The sequence below is a fragment of the Alosa alosa genome, chromosome 8, assembly GCF_017589495.1.
Source record: "Alosa alosa isolate M-15738 ecotype Scorff River chromosome 8, AALO_Geno_1.1, whole genome shotgun sequence".
Lineage (NCBI taxonomy): Eukaryota > Metazoa > Chordata > Actinopteri > Clupeiformes > Clupeidae > Alosa > Alosa alosa.
The window spans coordinates 25,543,631-25,559,337 of record NC_063196.1 but is presented as its reverse complement, the minus strand read 5'-3'; the positions used below and the strand labels follow the sequence as shown (position 1 = coordinate 25,559,337).

The 15,707-nt window shown below is 43.8% G+C and overlaps 1 protein-coding gene across 4 annotated transcripts in view; it reads right to left on the bottom strand.

Annotated features, from left to right (window-relative positions):
* ryr3 (ryanodine receptor 3) overlaps positions 1-15,707 on the bottom strand; it is a 111,287-nt gene that overhangs the window by 68,041 nt on the left and 27,539 nt on the right. For all 4 annotated transcript variants that reach the window (XM_048250173.1, XM_048250175.1, XM_048250174.1 and 1 more), the window contains 15 exons: positions 15,501-15,681; positions 14,400-14,535; positions 11,974-12,069; positions 10,384-10,502; positions 9,182-9,315; positions 7,502-7,743; positions 6,729-6,921; positions 4,930-5,146; positions 4,526-4,630; positions 2,745-2,848; positions 2,221-2,304; positions 1,902-2,061; positions 1,563-1,707; positions 631-836; positions 247-421 (listed from right to left, as the gene is read on the bottom strand). In XM_048250173.1, the coding sequence (XP_048106130.1) occupies positions 247-421; positions 631-836; positions 1,563-1,707; positions 1,902-2,061; positions 2,221-2,304; positions 2,745-2,848; positions 4,526-4,630; positions 4,930-5,146; positions 6,729-6,921; positions 7,502-7,743; positions 9,182-9,315; positions 10,384-10,502; positions 11,974-12,069; positions 14,400-14,535; positions 15,501-15,681 (2,297 nt within the window). The remainder of the gene's footprint in view (positions 1-246; positions 422-630; positions 837-1,562; positions 1,708-1,901; positions 2,062-2,220; positions 2,305-2,744; positions 2,849-4,525; positions 4,631-4,929; positions 5,147-6,728; positions 6,922-7,501; positions 7,744-9,181; positions 9,316-10,383; positions 10,503-11,973; positions 12,070-14,399; positions 14,536-15,500; positions 15,682-15,707) is intronic.

The following is a 15,707-nucleotide window of genomic DNA, read 5'->3' as shown; positions in this document are numbered from 1 at the left end:
GCGACACAACAACACGCTGTGGTTGCTGGCGGACGTTCAGACACATTTTCTTTGATGCTACCTTGGCTAACAGACAAGTTGGCTGAATCCTTTACTTTTTATTTTGTACTTTATGTTTTGCTCGTTTGTAATCACACTGCAGTAAGTCAAGTTCCCTCACTTGAGAGCTGCTTTATCTCCATCTGTTTATGGACATTAAAACAGTGACATTGATTGATCGGTGCTCTGCCTGCATGCACGACTCACCGTCCTGAGTTTCAAAGTCAGCGAAGCACAGCTCAGAGCCACTGCTGGTGATAAGAATTTCTCCATTCAGAGTAAAGAGCATGGACTTGTCCTCCATATTGATCATACACCCAACCACATCACCCTTGCTCCAGGTGCGACCAAAGAAATGACTTCCTTTGTGTACACGTCGGCCCTAAGAAGAACAACCCATAAGCAGATTCATCAAATAAGGTTGGCATGCAAACTCACTTTATTAAATATCAACAAATGACTTTCATTTACTGAATTGTCCATTATTAATTGAAGACCACATATTCTATAGCTTCTACCCACCATTCTATGGAATAGTATATGTGACCTTTTGTAAGATCATGTGAAGAGTTGTGAATGGTAGCCACTTACCCGGAAACCATCAAACACATATGAGAGGTCGTCCAATCCCAGCTCTATGTCAGGCCTGGAGGCGGGCCTGGCCCAGCCCACTAGCATGTCTCCGCCTGTCAAAGCCTCAAACTCAAAGTACCACTTCCCAGTGGTGACCGCGTAAGTCTTCTCCACACGGAAGAAGCGGATTGTGTCGATGCTCTGCTTCTCTACTCCGTGGGTAGCTACAGGGTAGATAGAGAGTGAGGAGCTTGGTTACTGGGGCATGGGAAGCCTAGATCATGTGACTAAACCATCGCGTGTTCAACTTTATTTCTATGAACTATCAAGTCAACAAATAACAGTCAACAAATCACCTCTTAGTGTGACAAATGCACACTAAGCCTCACTTAGTGGCCTCACTTAGGGTTATGACTGGGCTCAGTTCACAGGTATTTGAAAGTGAGCCTTAATTTAAATTATGGCAAAAGTTTGTTAAATATTGAATGAACCATTACAGTGAAATGCAACTTTTAATTAAGTATAAAGTATATACTTTTTTGATCCTGTGAGGGAAATTTGGTCTCTGCATTTATCCCAATCCGTGAATTAGTGAAACACACTCAGCACACAGTGAACACAGTGAGGTGAAGCACACACTAATCCCGGTGCAGTGAGCTAGCGGCGCTCGGGGAGCAGTGTTAGGTGCGTTGCTCAAGGGCACTTCAGCCATGCCTACTGGTCGGGGTTCGAACCGGCAACCCTCCGGTTACAAGTCCAAAGCGCTAACCAGTAGGCCACGGCTGCCCCAATATAATTACCAGTTACCATTTTACATTTAAACCAGTGGAAACCAGTTACCATTTTACATTTATTTTAGATGATCAGGCCTTAGGATCATTAGTTACTGATGAAATATGTAAATGATTCAAATTGTCTCTCTATGTATTTTAGATGCTAATTTTTCTCACGCTCTTGGTCTGGAGGGTCGATGTTGTACCCATATCCGACCAGTGTTCGGATAGCCTCACGGAGACTGTCGCGGTTGGATCTTTTAGTGCGCTCATCTAGTAAAGCATATGGCACCAGGCGAGGATTGCGTCTGCTCTTCAGATCCTACACAAAATGACAGACAGTGGATAATGAGGACACTTTCATCTCAACAGTAACGGGTCTTTAGCCTATGCAACACTGTAGTAAATGAATGACCGTTATGTAATATGTAATACCATTATAAAGTGATATAATCTGCTAAATTAGTAGAATTCGACCCTTATGCAACCTGTAGCGTAGCAATAGGGCAGCCTCACCTGCTGTATGCCATAGGTCCATCCTTGTTTGATTCTATCTTTGGCCCAAACGTTGTGAGCGTTCTCGGCCAATTTATCTACCAGAACTTCCTGACCAGGATTCAGCTTCACGTCAGAAAGGTCCAGTGGCGTGGGTTTATAACCGTTGGACATCATATAGCTACACCATTTTAAATAAGGAACAAAACATAGTGTAGAGTATTCAGCAAAGAGAAGGGCATTTTTACAGTATGTAAGGCTCTCCAGTGTGAAAACATATATTGAGTCAAGATTGCTTGTTTTGATGTGTTAACAAGTAGACAATATAGGAATACATTACTTCTTAGGAAGTTTGATTTTTTTCAGATCCTCTTCTGCATTGAGGTTGACATGGGAAACCAGGCACCCCAAAGCCAGTAAGGTCCTGGAAGAGATAACTGCTACGTAAGCTTATGGAAGCGTAAACAAAATGGATGTTGTAACAGAGAGGTAATGACTTCACTGGCCAAGTTCATTGGACCTAATCAGATAAGAACGAAGCACTAAACATAGCCCAATGTCCAAAGCGGAGGAGGTATTCAATATTGCAGGATAATGGAGGCTAACTGTAATGCATTTCTAATGCATGGGGGAGAGTTGCTGAAAGTTTTGAGTGAAATTAGTCCCAGGCTCTTGCCTCTCCCAATCAATACTCTCACTCTCATGGGATTCGCTTGAGGGATTAAAGTAGCCATGATTAGAATTTAAATCACTGCCCGAATCTGGATCCCTTACACCGCTCTCTCTCCACGGCACCACACAGAAGACAGAGACACCCAGGTCAATTTGTGGGCTGAAACCGCGGCTGTTTCCGCGGTAACTTACTTTAATGTCTCGGATGACATCTGCAGGTTATAATTCATTTCGGTTTCGGGCAATTTGGAGAAGTCAATGAGACAGGGGTGCTGTCTCTTGTTGTCATCTCGCACCTGCAAGGTCCAAGGGGAGGATGGTTAGCAGCACACAATTATTTCAACGTTTGTGCCTGAAGTTATGAGAAATGTTTGAAGCAAACACTTTCTAGAAATGCATGGGGCTAATTTGTAACACCAATATGGCCGTTACTACACATATCCCACCCCTTCCTCGGCAAAATGTCGACATGTGAATACATTGAGCCAATCATATGGTGTGTTGTGAAGACATCGTGCCAATCATGTGTTGTGATCTCGCTGCTGGAGCAAGATTGGTGTCGTGAAGCCTTGCGCACGCGCATTTCTGCCGAAATGGATGCCCGACGAGTGCCCAAAAAGCGCTGTCATATGGCCGCCGAGTGGAGGGACTTGCCTAAAAGGACTTTGTTTGAAGGCATTAGATCTATTATTTATCTATTTTCAATGTTTAACAACCCAGCCCACGCATGAGTTCTAGATCAATGTCTGGGAATTTTAAGCCCTTTTCTTTTTGTGACACATACAATACTGTCCGATACTTTAGGTTCTGCAGCTAAAGTTAATTCTGCCAATCTCTGTACTCATACAAAGGAGTTAAGCTTCAGTTCAGAGTACTCAGGCACTCTTGTGAGTGGATGCAGCTCTGCAGCTGAAGCTAATGCATGTCCAATTAAGAGACAGTGCCTGGACCACAGATAATATATTGCACACTTCCGCAATAAAGAAAGATACTGCCTATCAAATCAGTTATGTGTGAGGCAAATGGGATTACAATGGAACCGGGGATCACAATAGCGCAATTGTAAATGAACAACGGCCACCAAATGGGGCCAGTGTCTCGGCTGCCAAGTCTTAGCCACTCGCCCTGGTAAGCATCCCAGTCAGGGCACGGGACAATGTCACTTTGAAGTAATGAGGTCCTCGTTAAAGGGAAATTAATCTGAGAACGGCTGGGCCTCCAAAATATTGTCCTTAATAAATTATAAGGTTCGGCCCCGTGAGTGATGGGCGAAATCTTCACCCGTAATTAATTTTTACTCCATTCTCCCCGCGCTCCCTGGAACGCCAAGGCAATGCCGTTCATTAGGTTTGTGAAACGAGGCTGTTGTATTGTGAAGGCTGCTGCACGCGACGCTGGGCTGGGTGAAGCTAACGCTAACGGAATACAAAAGAGAGCTGTGTGCTCAGCATTTTCCCCCCTGCTCTGCACCGCGGGGAGCTTAGCGAGAGGAGAGCATAAATCAAAGCCCTTTCCACCTTGAGCTCACTATATGACCACAGATGAAAATCAATGCGTGAGGCCCGGGTCTATTCATACTGTAGCTATTGTGGGTCACTTAAGTGCTTAATTTAAAGCTCATCAAACATCCTCAGAGAGAAAAAAAATGACATTAACGCTGATTAGGGCCTTTAGGGTTCTTTAGATAATGCAAATCTTGAGTGAGAGGAGCAACGTGCAGATACAAGATAGGCTAATAAAGCACTGATATAGATCACCATTTGTGTGAAGATAAAGAAAAACGAGTTCCCACACAATGACTTACTGATAAAGATTATCAGCTCTTTAGAACCAAGTGAAGGCTTTTTTCCATTTTTCTATACTTTGCTAAAATTTTAGACCAGTTCGATCAGTAATGACTGTGTGATGAAGATTTATCAAGTATTCAAAACAGAGGGAAGCTTTTTAAAATGTATTTTTCTGTATGTCTTTACCTTGCCATAAGTCCAGCCGAGTTCGATCTTATTCATGCCCCAGAGCTCATGGATGTTTTCAGCGAGCTTGTCCCTCACATGTTCTAGGTGAGGGGGCAAAACAATCTGGACAAAGGAAAGGTCAACAAGACAGAGTTAACCGCTAGCAATCAAAATAGCAAACACTAATAGCAAAACATTACTAGGCATTGTGCATTTAAGAAAAAAACAAGGAATAAATCTAGTGTTAGTTACAGATCCTGGTGTGGGATTGAGAAATGGACTTAGAGAAGGGGAAGAATTGGGAAGGAATAATAAAAACACATCTAGGTAGCTGGCATGGTTTCTGTTGGAGGGGATCACAGATCTCAAAAGAATAGTTGACATTAATGGATGAAGGGCTGCAGCGCTGGTAGTGGACTCACCGGGCTGGTGTCCACGGGGACGGGTATGAAGGAGGCTTGGGACAGGAGCTTCGTGGTGCCCAGTATATGTCGGACGCCATCGTGGTCACGCTTGTACTCCTTCACCGGCTCGATGTGCATCTTCTCTTTGGGGAGCAGGGCCTCGTAGCACGGCGTGTAGCCGGCAGGCGGCAGGAACTTGAAGTCGCCATGGCGGCCACCCAACAGGAAGCGAACCCTGGAAAGACCCATTAGTGTAAAGATGGCATCCACGGGTTCTAGTCCAATAATTCTCTGTGGAATTGTGTCCTATCAGTCCTCGCAGTCCTCTAGCTGTTCTATGCGTTCTATCCTCAAGTTGCTTCAGTGGAAGAGAACAGAGGACCCGTATATTGATTTGCTGCTGTGCTCAAATATCAACAATCTAGAATTGCTAGAATTGTGGACTGTACCTTTAAAACCTTTCCCTGTGACATTTCTATGTATGGTCCTTATGACTGGCTAATTAAATATATCAGCTGTGAAGAGACCAAGCAGAAATGCTTGCTTATGTTTTCTGTACACTGGCTCGGGGTCTGTCACAAGTGGGCAGGACAGTTCAGGCCTCATGAAGGTTAGATAAGACAATAACTAAATTACCTCTGTCCATCCAGAGCGCTCTAGTCACACTGCCATGGTGTGTGCTCACTCAAAAACTTAGACTTCTGTAGACAGTTCCTGCTCAGTAAAAGGGATATACGTGTATTTGGGGACCGTACAAAAGTCCAGCCATGTTAATTCAGGGACACCAAGCGGGGGAGTGTAATTTGATTGTCTGTTGAGCTCAAATATCAACAATCTAGAATTGTTAGGATTGTGGACTGTGCCAAAACCATCTCCCAGTTGTGACTTTCTGATTAGGGTCACATTTTGATACGCTTGCTCCGGGCCACAAAGAAATGTTGGAATAAATTGTCTTTGTAATTTCAAATGGGAAATGTTCTGTGTAATATGGCAAGAGTAGCTAGTCTGCTCAAAGTGACCTTTAGTGTTTAGTGTAACATTTAACTTTTAACATTAAGGGGGCTGAGAATTTCGAGGTGTGTGTGGGAGAGAAGGCGGTTTGCCCTAGAGAATCTGAGTATCAAGAGTCCTGAGTATAACGCAACTGACATTGGAGGGTTTTTTTTAAATTCAAAGTCAGAACAAAAATAGTTCCACCTCTAAAAACACTCTAGGACTCAAAGTCCATGTAAATTATTGAGAAATGTTGGTTGGTCTGGCTTTCTGCTGTCCTACTTATAAATATTCAGACTGCAGGCATTTCAAAAATAGCTTGTGTCTCAGACACACACAGTGTCTGTCTACAAACTGATGCCGTCCACATTTATGTGGACGGCATCAGATAACCTAAAATATCTTTAATGAATGGGGAACACTGTATCATTACAGGTGTGAGAGAGGTGTACATATAGTGTGTATGAAAAGAGAGAAAGAAAGGAGGAGGTAGAGAGAGAGAGGAGGAGAGGAGCCCATGTGTGCCTCTCTGTATTTCTGTTACTGTGACTGTGTGTGTGTGTGTGTGTGTGTGTGTGTGTGTGTGTGTGTGTGTGTGCACGCGCAGGTGTGTGTGTGTGTGCGTGCAGGTGTATATGTGTGTGTGCAGGTGTGTGTGTGTGTGTGTGTGCGTGAGTGGAGGTGTGTGTGTGTGTGTGTGTATGTGCGTGCAGGTGTATATGTGTGTGTGCAGGTGTGTGTGTGTGTGTGTGTGCGTGTGTGGAGGTGTGTGTGTGTGTGTATGTGTGTGTGTGTGTCTATATCTGTGTGTCTTTGATGCGTACTTGACCCCTGCTGAGAAGCTGACGACCGGGAAGAAGAAGCCGTCTATGTTGAAGTCTTCGAACATGCCCTGCACCGGCTGCCCGTTGATGCGGAAGGACATGCTCGGGGCGCCCAGGTCAAGGCAGCAGCTCACCACGTCATCGCCACTCAGCAGGTGCTGGTTGATGGACGCCACCGCCCTGGGAATACGACCTGACGTGATAAACAGTGGGGGGAAGACAGGTGCCAATGCATTCAACTACCGCACAGGTACTTTGGCATGATAAAACAGCATTACTCTAGCAGCTGTTGTTGTGATTAAGTATGTATGACTCAGCAGTAAAAAGGCTCTGTTTCGAGAGATCACTACACCTAGATAAATGTATATGTACAGTATATAGTACTTTCTTGTGATAGTATCTGTATGTAGCTGTAGTGTTTTTTTTAGTTTAAGTTAATGGATAGACGTATTTCATGAAGAATGTCAATGTCATGATAAAGAAAAAGTGGATGAAAATTAGGTGGATTTGTTTCTAAGTAATCAAGGTTGTTAAATTCAGAGGTAGGTACTCAAAAAATACATTAAAAAAAGTCTGGATTATATATGACTCCACACAACTAGGATCCCAGCCAACACAGTCTTGTTCTTGCTTGTAAAAACAGTTTAAGCTCCTGGACCAAAAACCCAAGCTACTGTAGTGTTCCAAATCCCCCATTCCTTAAAGTGCTAACGTATTTTCCGAATCGCTCTCATCAGCAGAGATGTGGTGCTCCCCGTGGCCCCGAGATGTACCTGACCAGAGGTGAAGCCCGTCGAAGCTGTAGGAGTAGAGGTCATCGCCCGCGCCGTTCCCTCCCCATCCCTCACCACCCCCGGGGTACGGGGCGTAGCCTTTGGTGGTGGCCCAGCCAACGCGAAGGTGGGTGGGCTCGCCGGTCATGAAGTGGTCCACCTGGTCGATCATCAGCTCAAAGTACCACTTCTTATACTGGGCAGACCCCTCGTTAATGCCCAGGAAGATGTTGGGTCGCATGCTGCGAAAAGTTGAGTGAGAAGGGACCAAAGTAAGTACACACCAACCCCAATTTTAATTTTCAATTTTCAATTTAATTTCACTTATAGAGCACCAAAACATTACACATGTCTCATGACGCTTTACAGAATGTTAGACAATCAGAGAAAAGAAAAGAAAATAAGTTTAGAAAAACACATATATTTTTATCCATCAAATACACTACAAAATCATTTGAAAATATAGTCAAGACGTTGTCAAAATTGATAAGAAATTATGACTTCTGCTTCAAACTGATTTTTTATTTATATATGCTTCTCTTCCATCCTCCATTTGCAGCCATTACAAACAGCTTTACAGCATTACTGGTACTTCACCAGAAAAGCCCTGCGTTGGGTCTCTGTGTTGTTGAAGGACAGAATTGGGTCAAGTCAAGTGCCGTCTTTAGGGTATAGCATGATGACTGAGTTAAAGTAAAATGCAGTTAGAGCCTTCCTTGTTAAAGGTTCCTTTTATTCTATAGAAATTACAGATGATCATCTACACTGCTGCTGATGATGTGAAGCACTTCTTCAGAATCTATTTATTTGCTTAATGCATATTTTCTATAATTCAGACACCTATTCTAACACCTACTAATACTCCTATATACGCCTATAACATATCTCAATCTACCTCCCAGTATGTGTTTCCTGTTGCCAATTTATTCTTTTTTACTTCCATTGGCCAGTCTCAGATGTGCCTTTTCTTTGTAACTCTCCTCAGAAGGTCATTCCAGATTCTCCTCACTGCTGCTGATGAGACTGGTGTTTTGTGGGTATTATTTCATCTGCTGCCAGCTAAAGACCTGGGAGGCGTCATTTGTTCTCAAACAAGATTCTGATCTTCTTCTTCTCCGTCTACACAGATGGATGCACCATGGCCTCCCTCACACTTTTCTCTTTTTCTCTGGATCCTCAGCTTGAGTTCTGTGAATGCTTTTTTGCCTATTTCTTTCATGGAATGCCCTTAACGTCTTTGTTTCAGTAGAAATCTTTTTGACCATGTTTATATCGTAATCATAAATATCGTATATCGTAAGTGCTAATACTCGCCAAGCCGAAAAAAAAATTTCTTCCTTAGGCGAAGTTGACACTGACATGTTTTTCACTTCCAAAGTACGACAATCCCAAAACAGTGGGTGCAAAAACACTTGGGTGAAATGTTTCTATGACAAATTATCTTTACTGTAGCTAAATAGCTATCTCTCTGGCTTAGCAATGGCCCATTGTTGAAGAAAAAAACACAAGCTCATAGGTTGAACTATTTTTGACTTTGAACGATTTCCAGCTCTAATATCTTATCAATATTTACAATGTTTACATTATATTTCTGATAGTTTGGGCATATGCACAATAGTAGACAGCTGCATCCTTCAACTTCAAAACCATAATACACGTATTTCATTACTTGACCATTACCTTTGAACATCATTGACCAGTCGTGTCTGCAGGAGCAGATCTCGCCGAGGGAGGAGGTGGTCACAGATGAAGTTCTGATTGGCTCGGACGGCCACACCATTGCAAACGCAGAGCGAGCAGAGGACATCCAGAATCTGCATGGAGTCCCACAGACAGAACAAATAGTAGGTAAACACAGTAAGTGATGACATATTGCATTTTATATTACATTATATTACACTGTCAAACTTTATGTGGCACAAATAACTGCTAAGTGAGTTCACTCACTGACGTCGTTGAGCATGGCTAAAGGAGAACTATAAAATAGAGCTACTGTTCATCAGCTCTCTCAGTGCCCAAAGCAGTTATGTGTCGTACTCCATATGACAGGCTTTAAGCTTAGTGAGGCTTGACAGGCATTTCCAATAATGGGAGTGTGAGTACACTGGGATGGATGGTTAAGGTTTTTACAGGGTAGAGGAATGCCTCCACTACTACCATCCGTATGGCCACCCTTGCGGGGTCAACACAAGGGACATTCTCAAAGACACTAAAAGCATCTGTCATCTGCTCTTTATGAGAGATGCCATGAATGTCACAACCCAGATGGAAACGCACCCGTGTGTTATGACACTAGAAGCATGCCAAGCTTCAAATAACCCCTATTTTAGAAGTGTTCTTGCACACCTTTCAGTTAAACGTGCATCAAAATAGCTCATAGCCACTTAGGGCCAGACATCAACAGCCAATTTTGCATACACGGATTAAGCCTAGTCCTATACTTAAAACTTTTTTCAATGGATTTTTTTTAGTGATGTTTTCCTTTTAGTCTAGGACTGGTCTTAAAGATGCTATTCTGGATAATGTTACATTTGTTGATATTTGAACCAAACACCAAACAAAATACCAGAGAGCTCACTCGTTTCCAGTACAGGTAGCCAGGGCTGTGTATGAAGACCAGGTTTTTTTTGTTTTTTTTTTACAGAGTACTCACAGAATGGATATTCGCTGAATGAGATGACAAACTTTCAACAAGCATTCACCTCCTCGCTATTTGCTAATGCTCCCCGGGAGTCAATGTGCAAAGGGCTTGGGCAAACTTTGTGGTTTATCTTTTGCATTCAACAACCATCTGTGTGTGTGTGTTTATTGGCTTGTTTGTTTGTTTGTTTGTTTGTTTGTTTGTTTGTTTGTTTATTGTGTGGGGGGAGGTGGGAAGTGACCTTGTGGTTGCGTCCGTGCTTGTACAGCAGAGAGATGATGGATTTAATGTGCGCTTTCTGGATGATGTTCAGGGCTTCGGGGCTCTCCACCAGAATGCAGTGAAGAACCTCTAGAATTCCTGTGGGGGAAGAGATGCCAAAACAGAAAGTGGTGCTGCTGATGCAACTTTTCAGAGCCTTTGTAGATAGATGGCTCTGCCTGGGTGCTTATCTCTAAACGGTGTACAGTGCATGCTAAACACACAGTGGAGAGATGCAGACACAAAAGTCACAAATGCCATAGTCCTATGGGGATTGTTTTTCTAAAAAAAAAATATATTGGAAAAATATAAGGGAGTCTAAATTTGAGGGCTAGTTCATATACAATAAAGGGCGATGTGTTGATTCAGAGAAAATGCTCACTAATAGTGTTTTCTCTCTGTGATAAATAAACTGTACACAGAAACACTTAAAACAGACAAACCAAAAAAGAGTAAGTAATTAAAGGCCATTCAGGTTCACCGACTGAGGTGAGACAGGTGTTTCTTTCTCTACCTACAGGATTTTTATCTAAACCACAAATTTACAGACACTAATAATTGAGAGAGTGCAGGAACCTTATATTAAACCTTACATCTGGCATTTGGAACTAATCTCATTTTTAATTTGCAGATAATGAATATCTTTTAGAAAATGATAGCATGTTGCATTATCACTTAGTTAGACGTGCTTGTGCTGGGGCAGATATCATCATTCTTCAGGCACAAGGCTTGAGGTCTCACTGCTTTAAACTGTGGCCTTTTCTAAAGCTGGTGGGAAATGTCTGGCCTTTTCTTTAAGTCTCAGTAAGAAGGGACCATTATGTGGAGAATGGTGAGAACATTTTATACTTTCCACATGCTCTTATATGTTTACCGTAAGTACAGTATGTGGCAGGATGTGCCAGATGTGACCAACTCAACTGTATGTATACTTAATATCGTAAACATGCTAATTACCAACCATTTCGTTCGAAAATTCTTCAAACAACAATGTTTTTTAATAATACAAAATAACATTTGCTAAATTAACCTTACATTTTTCAGTAGCCATAGGCGTGTAGATTTGAACAAAATCTAGTTTGGTTCTAACCGGGGCTTTTACTGCGTGAAATATCCGATTTTGTTTACCACGCTCGGAGTTTAGTGCTGGGCTGGTGGGTGCTTATTCCCAACCTTTCTCAGGCACATGAACGGTTAGCCCGAGAAGTCGGCAAATCAAAATTCCACTGGAGCTCCAAGCGGATTTGTACACGCAGCCTTACAACACTGTTTACAGCTCTTCGAGTCACGGTAAAATGTCATTTTTGGTACATAGCTAATTAAGATAAACTTATTGTGTGGGTGCTTGTGTTTCTTTAGGAATCTTCCGTCTTGGTTTGTATAGAAATGAATATTAAGTGACACATACACGTAAGAGGTTGGACATACGTGACGGTTGGTAATATGTGACGTTCCTATATGTAACTAAGACACAACTGAAGTCACAAAGTAAGTCTAGAGAGTAAAATGTATTTTATTTCATATTTATTCAATGTACTGTACTGTGATCATTGTAAATCTTTGTGTGTACCTGATGACGACTCCAGCCTCTCCAGTTTGCTGACCAGCCAGTCCAGGTTGCGGGAGAACTGTGTACAGTTGGCCCTGTTGCCACGGATGAGGGCGGCTGAGAGGGAGAGATGGACATACACAGCAACAGAAAGAGAGAAAGAGACAGAGAAAGGAGAGATTAGGAGCAGAAGGTTAGTGGGTGCCCCTCATTTCACATGCATCCTGTGTGCAGGACCTTCCCCTCCCTCCTCGGGGACAGATCCCTGGCTAGTGTGCAGGGGCCAAATGGCTTCCTCCCTCCTCGGGGACAGATCCCTGGCTAGTGTGCAGGACCTCCCCCTCCCTCCTCGGGGACAGATCCCTGGCTAGTGTGCAGGGGCCAAATGGCTTCCCTGACCGGACTAATAAACGTGTCCTTCCTCTCCCTCCCATAACAAAACACAATTTAACAGCAGACTGAGCCCTAGTGTGTGAATGAAATATAAGATGAGCTTGCAGTGCGTGTGTGTGTGTGTGTGTGTGTGTGTGTGTGTGTGTGTGTGTGTGTGTGTGTGTGTGTGTGTGAGTGTGTGTGTGTGTATGTGTGTGTGCGTTAGTGTGTGTGTGTGTGTGTGTGTGTGTGCGTGCATGTGTGCGTGCGTGTGCGCGTTTGCGTGTGTGTGTACATGTGTGCCTGCTTGATGCGCGTGTGTGTGTGTGTGTGTGTGTGTGTGTGTGTGGCAGAGTTTCGCGATCACGCTCCAGGTACAACCATCATTAAGAGCGAATACTGCCGGAGGGCAACTTCCAAGACAGGATCAGAGCGAGTCGATCAGCCTTCTGAACAGGAAGAGAGCAGAAGACTGAGACCTGCCGAGAGGGGAAAAGGAAATCAGCTCCAAGGGCTGAATAACAAGCCAGGATATAGGACAAGAGCAGACAAAGGGGAAAAGGAGGGAAAGGAAATGAGGAAATGGCCATTAGTTGGGGGCTGCGTAACGTGACTGAAACCTGGACATTCATTTCAGTTACACCAGCCTATTTTTTGTATGTGAGAAAGGAGACTCGATTTCACTCTGAACTTTTATATGAAAATTAATGTATTGATAAGTTCTGATAAGTTCTTAACAGTATTTCAGACTGTGGCATATTAACAGTGTGAAACCTGCTCACATGCCCTCATCAGGACCATCTCTCTAGAGGGTCCACTCTACACTCTACTCTACCACCCTGAAGCTGACCTCTGAGTCTCCACAGGAGAGGAGGCAAGATGTGGACGTGTAAAATGGGGCCTGTTTTCTATGGAGTATGTGTGCATGTGTACAAGTACTGTATGTGTACACTGTGTCAGTGTATATGTGTGTGTGTGTGTGTGTGTGTGTGTGTGTGTGTATGTGTGTGTGTGTGTGTGTATGTGTGTGTTTTGTGGTGATGGGGGTGGGGGTTGTCTGTTAGGGGTATAAATATAGAGGCAGGGTGACTGGGGAGCGTCATTAAAATGATAAGTTGTTCGTTCTCCCTCACAAAAAATAAAACTGCAACAAAAAACACAAAAACAACACGGCAACTATTCACAAAAAAAGAAAATCAATGGCAGAGTTTTTTTTTTTTGTCCTCCTGCAGTCGAGATCAGAGGAGCCCATGAGTCTCTGTTCTAATCTACACAGCCATGGAGAGAGAGAGAGAGAAAATGAGAGAGAACAACAGAGAGAAATGTGCATGTGGCGCACATGAATACACACTGCACATGATGAGGAGTCCCCTTGCTACTTGATGACTAATAGTATTTGAAGGCATCTATGATTAAGTCCAAGGGTCTTTCTGGTCCTTGGCGTTTCTCCACGGTGACCAATCAGCAGTGTGGGTTGCTGGGTAGGTAGGTTGGCCCATCAGGCAGCCGGGCGACGTAGCGCTGTCACTTGTGCCCGAGCCACTACGCTCACAACGACTGATGGATGAGGAGGACTGTCACGTCACGTCAGTGCTGTCACCTGCATCAGCAACGCATTACAGATGGGCGCAGGATGACAGAAGGAGTTCTTGGAGTGAGGGGGTTAGAGTGTGTGTGTGTGTGGTGGTGTGTGCGTGTGTGTGTGTGTGTGCTGGTGTGTGTGTGTGTGTGTGTGTGCGTGTGTGTGGTGGTGTGTGCGTGTGTGTGTGTGTTTGTGTGGTGTGTGTGTGTGGTGTGTGTGTGTGTGTGTGTGTTTGTGTGTGTGTGTGTGTGGTGGTGTGTGCGTGTGTGTGTGTGTGTGTGTGTGTGTGTGTGTGTGTGATGTGTGTGGTGTGTGTGTGTGTGTTTATGGTCTGGTGCTGGTGTGTGTGTGTGTGTATGGTCTGGTGTGTGTGTGTGGTGGTGTGTGTGTGTGTGTGTGTGGTGGTGTGTGTGTGTGTGTGTGTGTGTGTGTGTGTGTGTGCATGTGTGTGTGTGTGCATGTTGTTGGGCTGAGGTTGATGTTAATTTCCTACCCAGGAGCTCGTACAGCAGGTTTAGAATGCTCTTCCAGGCTTCTCCAGCCTCTACTCCGGCAAACTCCTCAAAGTGAGCAGCGCTGTTGTAGAAGTTCAGACAGTTGATGCATTTGACCAGGAGTGCCAGCATTCCCTGTGGAGGAAGAGGGTGAAAAAAACATGGCACTACGTCTTAGTGTCTCTGTTCCGCTGCTGACAAAGTTACAGAGTGCACACGATGCAAGTGAGCGTTAGCAACAAAATCAGTTTAATTACATGGTTTTCAATAATTACATTGTCTGTACAATACACAAGATGACACAGTGCTGTGCAGCATTAACTGGCGCTAAGTTTTGAGCACAAAACTTTCTCGGACATCCTGTCTCTTCTTTCTGCTATTTTCTGCACATTGTTCAGCCCTTTTAAACCAGAAATATGACACAATAGAAGGGCAAATCTAACAGATTCAGTGTGGACAGTGAGCATCCAATGCTACACAACAGTCGCTCGCTCGGATTCAGTCAGGATACGCTGCTAAACTTACTAGACTCTAACAATTGTTGCAACTGTCAGAGCTTAGAGTTGTCTGGCAGGGTAGGAACTATGGCTTGACAAAAACACTGACTACATCTATTATTGTAGTTTTCTTTGCCTGGAGAAGCCAGAGTTCTTTGCTACAGTAGCTTCTGCCCACATGGCATGCCTAATAAGTAGATTGTAGGAGACTCATGACTAAGGCAGGGTTATATAACTAAAAATTAGGCATTAATGCTTCAGTGGGTGACAACATCCCATGTAGAGATGACATTCCTCTGTCTCTTTATTCTTAATGTATACATGTGAATCTTGGTACAGACAACCACACTATAATCAGGAATATCCCATAGTGAGGAACTGCTGCCGTGAATAATTCACACATTTTTCCTTCGTTCTTCTGAAATGACAATCCTCTCTCACGAGTTATGTTAATGTACCCTACACTTCAGAATCGAAGTGGATCTGAGCACTACTACACTGCAATGAAAAACGATGTGAAAATCCACTGCGGTCAATAAAATACATTCACATGATCTTCTTTTTCCTTCTTGGAGCTCTGCTGGAGTTATAAATACTCCTCACCTCCTCCTTGAAGAGGTCCTGGCGCTTGATGAGGGAGCGCAGCTGCCGCTGTTTCTCCTCGTGCTCCAGCTCCGAGTCGGGCTGCTGGAAGTAGGCGATGAGGTCGTTCAGAGACTCCAGCACTTCACCCACGGGCAGGCTCACCTCATTGCTCTTCTCCCCCTGCAGATTGTCCAAAGCCCTGAGAGAGAGAGAGAGAAAGAGAGA